General features: G+C 39.7%; 1 protein-coding gene across 1 annotated transcript in view; it reads left to right on the top strand.

Annotated features, from left to right (window-relative positions):
* The window catches only part of CDC40 (cell division cycle 40), a 59,418-nt gene extending 58,361 nt beyond the window's left edge, over positions 1–1,057 (top strand). The window contains exon 15 of the mRNA XM_006839934.1: positions 681–1,057. Coding sequence (XP_006839997.1) covers positions 681–858 — 178 coding nt within the window. The 3' untranslated portion in view covers positions 859–1,057. The remainder of the gene's footprint in view (positions 1–680) is intronic.
* The last annotated feature ends 10,750 nt before the right edge of the window (positions 1,058–11,807 follow it).

Here is an 11,807-nt window from a genome sequence, read left to right as displayed (position 1 = left end):
GCCAGGTGGCATCATTGATGGCGTCAAGTGTGGCAGCGGTGGTGAGCTTGGCCCAGGATTTGACATTGTTTCGTTCTGCTGTGCATGGGGTCACTATGAGTCAGTTTCGACTCGATGGCACCTGACAACAACAACAACAACAGAGTCTAAGAGTGAAACTACATCCATCCCCTCATTTGTAGTTAAAATATATAGGTGGAAGTAGTTCATTAGACCCTCGTACCCCATATGTTTAGCCTAGTGATTGGACCTTGGAGTGCTACCTGTGGGTCAGCCTTAGACATATTCAAAAAAGGTTGAAGCCAAAACAGAATTTTGAATTTGGTAGAATGAGTCACAGTGTGTCTCCTGAGCATATGTCACCATTGTTCTCTTTGACTGTCTAAAGACACTCTGCATAAGGCCTATTGTGAGAGTCACTCAGTGTGGCCCTTGGAATGCCCAGTCTTCTGCTGGCAGCTAGTGGAAAGGTTTGGGTTTTGGTCAAAGTTTAATTTATAGACTTCTTCATGTCCTACCTTTTTAAGGTCACTAAAGTCTGTATATTCACATTGATATGTATGTATTTTTGTATATATATATGTTAAGGTAGAAAAGTTGAAAAATCTCTCTCAGTTCATCTTACTTTACCAGTTTAAAGTGTTTGAATAATTTGATATATTTTTTTCTTCCTGTTGTAGCTATGTGATTTCAGGAGATGGAAATGGAAAACTAAACATTTGGGACTGGAAGACCACAAAACTCTATAGCCGGTTTAAAGCTCATGATAAAGTTTGTATAGGTGCAGTGTGGCATCCTCATGAAACATCTAAGGTCATAACATGTGGATGGGATGGCCTCATTAAATTGTGGGATTAATAGGATTAATCCTTTAACTGTCTAGGGTCGTTTTTGATCCAGTGTCATATTTAACCTTATTTAATTATTAAATGTGTTGGGTGACAACTTGCTTTACAGATGAGGTTTTTCTTACATGGCCTTATAAATTGACCCATTGTTTTAAAAAAAAAATACAAAAAACTTTGTAAATTTGACTCAGATAGTTTCATTGGCAACTCATTTCTATTTTATCTGACAGCAAGTAGTTATTGTTGGTGGGAGATTTTTGGTTTCCCTTCATGACTATACTGAAAGGATCCCTTTAGGGTAAGAAAGGGTCCCTAGTTCTAGAAGAGGTACTATAATTAGGAACAATGGCTTAGAAAGGTGTCATATGTTTACCTCTTCAACAGAAAGAACATTGATGTTATAGTTGAATGTAAATCTGAAATGAGGACAAACCCACCCAGCATTTCTGTTCCTGTTACTTCTTTTCAGTGGGTCAAGTTCTAACCTTCTGGCTCTGTGAGTTCCACTGTTTGATGACACATGTTGTGTATTTTAGTTGTAAGTCGTCACTCTTTTTAGTAGCCTTCTTCTAATTGTTGAAACAATGTAAAATAAAAATCAGTCCAAAGAGTTCTTTCCTTGACTTTCTTCCTGGTTAAAGTAGACAGGATTGTATGTAATCAGAGAAGATGGAACTCAATAGAATGAGCCACAAGTCTGCATTTTATTTGTTCGCTCCCGGTGAGGACCTGGCCACCCTTTCTGAAATCAGGAGCTCCTAGGTCACCGCTCCACGAATGTCACTACTGAAATACTCCTTGTAGGAGAATCAGGGATGAGAGCATAGAACTGTTAGCCTGTCATGTCTTTGAAGTCATATGTTATATTGTTAATATTATATTGGTTTTGTTTGTGACTGTATACAACAGAACCTTTTAAAATTGGGAAGTTTTCCTTCCAAATTCTTGAGTAAAATTGATTGTCCAGGAAGATGTATATTCAGTAGCAAGGACCATGGTACAAATCATTTTTAAATGTCAGATTACTAATTCAAGACAGCCTCTTGAATGTAGTAACTCATAGCACTTTAGTTTGACAAGTCGATTTCTCCTTCTTTATTACAAATCTATATTAGATGTTTGAATATGGGTGAACATACTTCAGTACCATGCTGAAACCGAGTGGTTGATAGCTGCTGAGAATGCTGGCTTGGAGACAAAATCATGTTGTGTCCTTGCTGTCCTGAGGGCATTAAGCACCAAGACCTGTGCCAGCAATTGCAGTGCATGCTCCTTGCTCTTAGAGAATTTCCATTTTAAAAAAAATAATAAATGACCAGGCCCTCAAGCCACATACAGATGAATGTCAAATGGGAAAATACTGGAGGAGATGTATTTTTGGACTCACAGGCTACTGCCATTTCTGTAGCTACCAGGAAAGGTGGCAGATTCCCAAAAAGGAAAGGTTTCAGATGACACCTTTTCTTTAGTCCCAGCCACTGGTTTTAACAATGTGAATTATTAAAATATGATGGGGTAAAAAGAATAAATCATAGATTTTGACTATCTTCAACACCAGTATTGTATATGTTATGAATCATTAATTTCTAAATCTGGGTTTATTTGTTGTGTTTTTGACTGTTTCTAAACTAAATAACTGTATATAAAAGTTGTCTTTTTACAAAGATTGTATTTTTAAATAAAGCTCTTTTTTCTTTTTTCTTTTTTTTTTTTTTTAAGAAAATGCTATTGAAATGTTCATCTCTATTCCCTTCTTAAGTTTAACTCTGCTGAGACACCAAATTAAACCATTTGCAGATTTTAAATGGGCATGCCTAGAGGCTAGTGTGGTGTGTTCATGTATTAATGACTTTCTTCTTATTGTTATTCAGTGCGGTCACGTCGATTCTAACTCACAGCCACCCTGTATAGGGTTTCCAAGGAGTAGCTGGTGAGTTTGAACTACCAACCTTGTGGTTCAAAGTAACCTTGCAGTCCAGTGCATTAACCCACAGCACCATACCAGTGTAGGTCATACTTCCCTCCATTTTAGAGTATACAAACGAGAGGAATTCTTTGAATCTTAAAAGAATCTTCAAGACCAAGTTGCTACTGAACGTAAGTGGTTAGCATCTGGCTCCTTTTCCTTGCTGCAGCCTTTTTGTCACCCTCAGGACAAACTTCCTTTCTTAACTAGAATAAAATCAATGTTTTGGGGAAAGATTTGGAGTCCTGGTATGGCACTGTAGGATAATCATTAGACTGCTAACCGCAAGCTTAGCATTTCAAACCCACAGGTACTCCTTGGTTGCTGAGTGGAAGCCAATTTAACAGCACTTAACAACATCAGGGAACGGTTTACGCCAATGGATGTTTATATATTGAAGCTCAGTTGGGAATATTTTATCCTACATAAGGAACCAGTTTAAGATACAGAGCAGGAAGGAGCATCACACAGGTGCTTTTGAAGAAAAGGACAGTGATTCTTGAGAATGCACAGGGGAGCTGACTAGTACCCTCAGAATGTTCATGTGGAAGGGAACTACCAAAGCCTAGGGTGAGACCATAAGGAAGCTTGCTAGTCATCACAATTCCAGAGGTTCACCTTGAAGAACAAGGCCTCTTTAGCGTGTGAATGGAGTCATCTACACCAGAATCCCTTAATGACTTATGGAACTGAGAAGACATAGGTAGTTGGGAGATCCATGATGAATAGGGAAAGGAAGTTGTGAGCTGGCGTCCTATCAGTATTAAATGTGGGTCTCCAAGTGGCATCTAGGGTACATAATGCCATATTGCAGCAGTGATGCATAGTGTAATGTCTGAAATGAGGATATATCTTAAAATCAGTAATAAGTCATCATTTACTTGGCAGCATTCATTGCTGTCAAATCAATTCCAATTCATAGCGACCCTGGATAGGGTTTCTGAAGAGCATCTGGTGGGTTTGAACTGCCGACCTTGTGGTTCACAGTCCAATGCTGATCCTACAGCACCACCAGGAGTCCTCTATCGCAGCATTTGATTTAAATTCCTCCTGTCAAATGTTTATTTGACCATTGGGTAAATAAACTGAACTAAAAACAATGCAATGATATTTATACATACACACACATTTAAAACTTGATGGCTTATAATCACAAATTTGGTTTGGCACTGTAGGATAAGCACTGGACAGAAAGGTCAGTTTGAATTGCAAGATCAGCAGTTCAAACTCACCAAGCCGCTCCTCAGAAACCCTCTACAGGATCGCTGTGAGTTAGAATCGACTCAACAGCACTTAACAATGATAATTTTGGAAACAACTTTTTCAAAAGAAGTCAGAAATGTCCATGGAGTCAGATCCCTTAGATTGACTACTTCTAATGATACAAGTGAAAGAAAAATCCTTATAACCAGAGTAGCTGTCTTCGAGTGAATTTGTACTTCCCATTTGTTACTCCCTAGCCTCCAGTATTTGAGATCTAGAAGCTAGCTTAAATCACAAACATTTTTTAACCTAAGTACATGTTCTAGTATAAGGCTGTCTTAGAAATATATGAGCCATAAATGTAATATAAATTTTCTAACAACCACATTTTAAAAAAAACCATGAAATTAATTTTAATGTATTTTATCTTTTTTAACTAACAAATCTAAAAATTCTTTCAACATAGTCAATTATTTTAAAAGTTAATGGTGTATCGTTTTTCATACTAAGTTTTCAAAATCTGGTATGTATTTTACACTGAGAACACATCTCAATTTGAACAGTAAATTATTATCAGAAAAATGTGTTTCACAAACAGTTACAGGTACAAGTTGTTCTAAACATACCTGAAAGTTTTCCAGTGTTTATTGTGTTGTGGTAGATATGTCCTTGTGTGATATCATTCTTATTATGAGTTCATCTTAAGTGGCTCTTGCTTTTGTGCGGAGATACTCTGTAGACTGGGTTAGTGAAGAGTCCCTTATGCATGCTTTGCATTTGCTTCTGCCATGTACCTCTGAGGTATCAGTTTTGGGGTGTGGTATTTTTTTTTATATCCTAATTACTCAGGAAAACTTGGTTTTCCTCACCATGTGATTAGCATATGTTCAACTCCTTGCATGGGCCTGGGGTTTCAATCCCTCCTTGAAACTGACTTTCACCCAGACTTCCAACAGAGAGAAACTTCTGCTTTTCTGTCCTTGAGATGCCCTTCCACAGGTCTCACTTTTGGGAGCAGGACCTCAGTTCTAACTCTTTCCTGAACACCCGAGCGTATCCAGTGATCTAGGTCCCTACTATTCCTAGCACTCCTTGAGTGGCGTTGCAGATTAATACGCTGGACTACAAAGTTGGTTTGAACTGCAAAGTCGTCAGCAGTTCAAGCTCACCAGTCATACCTTGGAAACCCTATACAGGGTTGCTATGGGTCAGAACTGACTCGAGGGCACCTAACAATAACTGCAGGGTAGACGCCATTTGGTTTTTGTGTCTGAAGATTTTCTTTCTTGGGCATTCAGATATATAGATACACCCACATCTCTATAGTGTGCTGCCAAGTCAGTTCTGACCCATGCAACAGAGTAGCCCTGCCCCATAAGGCTTCCTATCCTGGGAGGAACCGATAGCAGATCTTTTTTACTTAGTCGCTGGTGAGTTCCCACTGCTGACCTTCATTTTATATAATGGAATTAAGACTATGAAAATTTCCCATGAACTTCTGAACCCCCCTCATACACACACAAGCACACACACACACTTGTACACGTACATATAGAAGAACTGTGTTGTTAAATGCCTTTCAGTTGGTTCCGACTCATAGCGAACCTGTGCAGGGTTTCCAAGGAGCGACTGATGGGTTTGAACCTTGTGGTTCGTAGTCCCGTGCTTATCCTAAAGTGCCATACCAATCCATAGAAGAATCTCAGTGGCCATATATATCATATATAATCTAGACTCCTGATGTGGCACTGATGTAGGATCAGCACTGGACTGCACACCACAAGGTTGGCAGTTCAAACCCACCAGCTGCTGCTCAGAAACCCTATCCAGAGTCTCTCTGAGTTCGAACTGACTCAACAGCACTTCAACATTCTTTACATATTGTCACTTTGCTGAAACAATCTTAACACTGAGAAATATAAATTAGTGCAGGCCATGCAAACTTCACTCCGATTTTTAGAACTGTTTGTGTTTTACCCAAAAATGTGCTTTTCCTCAGGACACGTCACTTTATGACTGAAGAAAGCATCGTAATGGATTCACGTTTGAGCAGAGCTTTTCCATCTGAATAAGCACATCATTTGAATTCCTCTTGAGTTTACCCTAAGACTCCTTTTATAACATACAAATCATCCTACTGCTGTTTAAACATAATCCCAAATCCTGAGATTTTTCAAACTAAATGAAACCTCAGAAATCATCTAGTCCAACCCAAGACAAGAAACTAGATCAAGAAAGATGAAGACTTCCTTGATACCACACCGCTAGTTTCCATCAGCATCAAGATCTCCCTTACTCCTTTCATTCAGCTGCCTCTGCATAAACCGACTTTACAGCTATCAGCCCAGCACTTAGCCCACGGCAACACCTGGGCACCTGCCTTCTCTGCATCTTGTTAAGTGCCACTGAGTTGGTTCCAAGCCATAGTGACCCTGTATAGGGTTTCTGAGGCATGGCTGGTAAGCTTAAAACTGCAACCTTTCGGTTTAAACCAACTTTGTAGTCCAGCTCCACACCAGGACTCACCTCTGCATAATGCCCTTTAATCATGTATGTATTTAGATAGTGTTCATCATTTAGCAGTACAGAATCTGTGCTTACAAACGTTGTTATGGTCTTTTCCACTGGAATTGAGCCCGTAGTGCTTTCTCTCATAATTGTACCCACAGGGGATTTTCTTAGTTCACACTTCAAAGTCTTGAAAAACAATACCTTTTCTAGCCTGTATTCTAAGCAACTATGAATTCATTATCCATTTTCTGCTACAAAAACAATGTAGCTATAATCATGTTTTTGCTATAAATGCTATCCTCTATCCTTGGCAGAAAGAGCCCCACCTCTAAAACTGAAAAAGATTCTCCATGGTTTTATACACTGACTCTAAAAATGTGTTCGCCAGGAATTGACCAGAAGTAAGGAAAACTGAGGTTTAATACCCCAGGATATAGACAGCTTCTAACAATGACTGAGCTTTCAAACTTCAAGCTCTCAGGTCAAGGACAAGAACGATGCCCAGGGTAAGACCCTTCAGTCAGGAATGGGGACTGGTATACTAAACAAGGCACCAATCATTCCTCCTGTAGCACTCTCTCCTCAACTGGCTTCCATGATCCATTGCAATGACCACACAGAACTCAGACAGCAGACTTACAGTTGATGGGGTTTGTTAGGGAAGTTAACAGGTTCAGGGGGTCTCCTTACCCTGGGCCTGCAGGCAGGCCTCTCGGGGCCTCAGCTCCTTCGCCTGACCTCTGCTCCGCTCTGGCAATGTTTCAAAGCTCTTTTGGGGTTGCTGATAAATGCCCATTGGCCACCACGCCACCATAAGTCTCAGCCTGAAGGCACTTGGCTCTAGTTTTGTGGGTCAGTAAACCTAGATCCCCCATTTAAGTGTCTAGAGGCACCCCACTCTGCACACAAGCCTCCTGCCCACAGTCACTCAGCTTTCCTTACTGCATGTGCTGGGATGCCTCATGCTCTGACTCCTGGTTCTGCTGCTGCCGCTCCGCCATGGTCACAGCTTTCTGTCCCTGGGTTGAGAAGGTTCAGTCCACAGGGATCTTGGGGTCCAAAGGATACACTCCACTCCTGACTTCTTTGATGGTAGTGAAATCCCCCCCTTGCTTCTGAGATGGCTTGTTTTAAACCCATGCTAGAGCAATTACAATGAACTCTGCTAGCATCCACAGCTGAGTCATATCATCCTATCAGTATCTTCTCCTACCTTCTCTCATCCAGACCCGGCAGGAAAAGACTAGTTTGGTATAACAGTTACAAAGACTAAAGCTAGAAGAGACATATTAATTAATTCACCATACCACACACATGCAGTTCAAAAACAAAAAACAAAAAAAAACCAACCAAGTCATGAGTACAAACTGTCCCTAGCTTTAAATTAAAATGAAAGACAGCGGTCCAGCTAAATTCCAAAGTTATTTTTAATGTCAGAAGAAAAAAAAAAAAAAGAAAGAAAAAAACTTCAATAACAATCAAATGATTTCCAAGAAAAATCTTGTGTGCTCTAGCTTTCTTTATTCATGTTAAACTAATATTTATTGAGCACCTTTTATCTAGCAGGCTCCATGCAAGGCATAGGGTTACAGATGTGGGCCTTACCCTCATGGAGCTTACAGTCTACTGGTAAAGGCAGACATTATACAAGCAGGTACACAAAAAAGTTCAGAGTATGGAAATAGGGAGAAGAGAGAGCACAGGCTGAGGGCCTTAAATAAGGGAGTCCCTGAGGGAATGATGTTTGATCAGACATCAAGTCCTTAAGAAATCATATCTTTCTACACAGATAATAGCTTACTTTTCATTGATACATAACTGTAATTATTCATAAAAGCTGTAGAACCCACTGGGACCCTTCTTTGTTATATGTACCTACTCAGGGGTGATAGTCAAAATTTTCAGTGACTAGTAAGGCAGGGACACAGACCAGCTAAAGTAGATGCTAACCACAGTGCTGGGGCAGAATTCTAGAGGTTACCTGTTGGGCTGTGCATGACCCTTTAATGGCTCAGTTATGGAGAGGTCCAGGAGTCCTGTGAGAGAGTAGAGAGGAGGGAGATCACTGGGGAACTCCGGACCACACGCACTTACCAATCACTGTAGCTCTCCTAGTACATACTGTTTTGTTATCAGCTACGTAGCTACTTGACACTATTGAAATAGTCTAGATTAGAAAACAAGCTTGACAGAAAACAATAATCCCTGATTTCAATTTCATTGCACAAAAGGCATTGCTAATAAAAATATTAAGTATTTTTATATGAGAAGACTATAGCGCTGTGGCTTTCGTTTTAACAAGTGTTATGAACTGGGAATTTTCCCTATACCAGTTATAACCATAAAGCTTGACAACTTGAAGCATGCTCGACACATTTTTAAGAACCGAGATAAAATAAATTTTTTAATTCCAATAATCTCAAAACTAGACAGTTTAAATTATATTGAGTGTTTGCATTATAATTTCATGTGATCAGTAAAGTTCAGATATCTGCTTCAATATAAGCAAAAGGGAAAACATTTTAGCATAAGATTACATGTATTATTTGAAATCACAAAGCACCCATCAATTGGCTAGTTGCAAAAAGAATTAGGCTATTGCTTAATAGACAGAGATGGCTATCTCCAGCACAAAGGAACTATTAAATTAACTGAGTTTGGGGATACTCTTATTGTCAAGTATAATATCCGGCTAATTGAGGACTTCATTTTTAAACTGGCAAAATAGGATAAACTTTGTGTTTAATCCAAGCTTTTCAAAATCCCAGCATAATATTTAAGAAATGCAAGTCTTTTATTTACTAAAAGATCTTATAACCAATGCAGAAATGCTTACATGAATAACCCATTTGGACCAAACACTGAGCATGCATGAATTTGCTCATGATTTATCTGATGTAAATATTAGCGGCCCTTCAGTTAATTCTAACAGAAGGTTTTGTTCCTCTCTCCCTGGCTGTCTTCATTTGAGCCTGTCAAATAATTACAAATATATATGATAACCTATGACAACAGAATCAGATACTATCACTCTAAGAAAATGTGTAATTGTTACTATTTCACTATTATCTGAAATGGTAACTAAGACTCGGATAGCAATTTGACAGCAATTTCAATTTTACTATTCTGCATCTCTTACACCCTCCTCTGGTCTTCACCTAAGAAAAAGAATAATTTTAATTATCATTTGCTAAGCACTATTAATTTGAATTTTCAGAAGCATTTATGAACACTACTCTGGTAATAGTTAATTAAGGAGATATCTGTCAGCTATGAAGAGGCTTCAAAACGTTTGTGGAAAAATGGAATTAAAAGATAATAGAATTTTTCCACAAACTTTTGAAAGACCCCTCGTGTTTACATCTTAGATCATTTATCTGCAGGTCAAAGACTAGATTGTGCCTTTTCTAAATGACAGGAGAAAGTGCCAAGTATTGGGACAAATGAGTGTGAGAGACACTTCTGGGCCTTGCAAGAGCTTTTCTGGCAGCCTAGAGTAGTTGTTGGGTCCCCATATTTCTTCAGTAATCCTACATCTGGCAGGCATATTTTAATTAAGTAGATTGTTTATGTTAAGCAAAACTCTATGCTACAAAATGGTATCAACTCCAACAGATAAATAGGTCTGATCTGAGCATATTTGTAGGATTCTGTCTCCCTCTACCTCCCCATTATGAATAAGGTGGCAAAAATGTGTCCTTCATGCAGCATCTGACATAAAGGCTAGTGAGGTGGCATTGTAGAGGGACTGAACATGGGTTTTTGGGTCTGACAGACAGAAATTAGGGCTCCTGGAGTCCTGGTTTGGCACTGCGGGATAATACACTGGACTGCAAGGTCTGCTTGAACTGCAAGGTCGGCAGTTCAAATCCACCAGCCGCTCCTTGGAAACCCTATACGGGGTCACTATGAGTCAGAACTGGCTCAACAACACTTAACAACAATAACTCCATCTACTAGTCAAATGATTTGAATAAATTATGCAAACTCTCCAACACCTGTCTGTCATTCTGTCATATTTCAAATAGCAGCAGGGTCACACATGGTAGACAGGTTTCAGTACAGCTTCCAGACTAAGACTAGGAAGCAAGGTCTGGCAATCTACTCCCAGAAATTAGCCAATGAGAACCTTCTGAATCAGAACAGACTGTGGTTTCAAATGACGCTGGAAGATGAGCCACCGAGGTTGGAAGGTACGGCACAATCGCCACCACATTGGACTTAAACACAGCAGAGATCCTGAAAATAGAACACAGCTAGGCAGGGCCCCACGAGTCGGAGCCAACTCCACAGCAACCAACCACAATGTAACTCAGAGTGCCCTTATCTGTATGACAGGGGAAGAGTTGTTGGGAGAATTAGGAATAATCTGTGTAACACACCTGGCACCCAGGTTCTCAATAAATAGTAGCGATTGATTTTGTTTCTAGGGTTTTCATATTTTGTTTGTTTTGCTTCTGTGGAGGTTGTGGTGGTGGTGGTTTTGTTGCTTTGCCTGTTCTTCACTGGGCTTTGGGGGGCATAACTCTCTTCTTTCTCACGGTCTACAATAGTGCTTCTCCATAGCAGGCAACTGTGACCCCCAGAGGACATCTGGCAGTGTCTGGAGACATTTTTGGTTGTCACAACTGAGCTGGGGGTAGATGCTGCTTAGCATCCTACAATGCCCAGAAAAGCACTCCACAACAAAGACGTACACAGCCCAAATGTCAGTCGTGCTAAGGCTAAGAAACCCTGGCCTACACAACAATCATCATGAACTCTCCAGGCCAGGAAACCATAGCAACAGTCAGAATATTCATCACAAATTCTCAACTATCATGAAGGGAATGAAGGACAGTCTAGAAATAAGCATAAGATAAGTACAAATAACTATTGAACAAGCTGCCTACTAGGTGGGTGTGGGTGTTTGCAATTTATTTTGAGTTGTCTTCTTATTTTTAAAGTACACCATTCTTGCTTCATATATACATGCATATTAAAATCCATCAGCCATTGCTAGGGAACCCAATCCAGGGTCACTACAAGTTGGAATCAACTCGATGGCACTTAACAACGACATATATACATATATGAGGGGACTTCAAAGAACTCATGGAAAAATTTTTATTATCTTTTACCTCTATTTCCGCCAAACTTTTGAAGCCCCCTTATATGTGTGTGTGCTATTGTTTGCCAAAGAGTTGATTCTGACTCATAGCAATCCTACACGTTAGAGAACTGCCTCATCTTTATGGGAGTGAATTGCCATTATCTGTCTCCTACCAGATATACCAGGG

The sequence above is a fragment of the Chrysochloris asiatica genome, unplaced genomic scaffold (genome assembly GCF_000296735.1).
Source record: "Chrysochloris asiatica unplaced genomic scaffold, ChrAsi1.0 scaffold00027, whole genome shotgun sequence".
Lineage (NCBI taxonomy): Eukaryota > Metazoa > Chordata > Mammalia > Afrosoricida > Chrysochloridae > Chrysochloris > Chrysochloris asiatica.
This window is presented reverse-complemented; position numbering and strand designations above follow the sequence as displayed.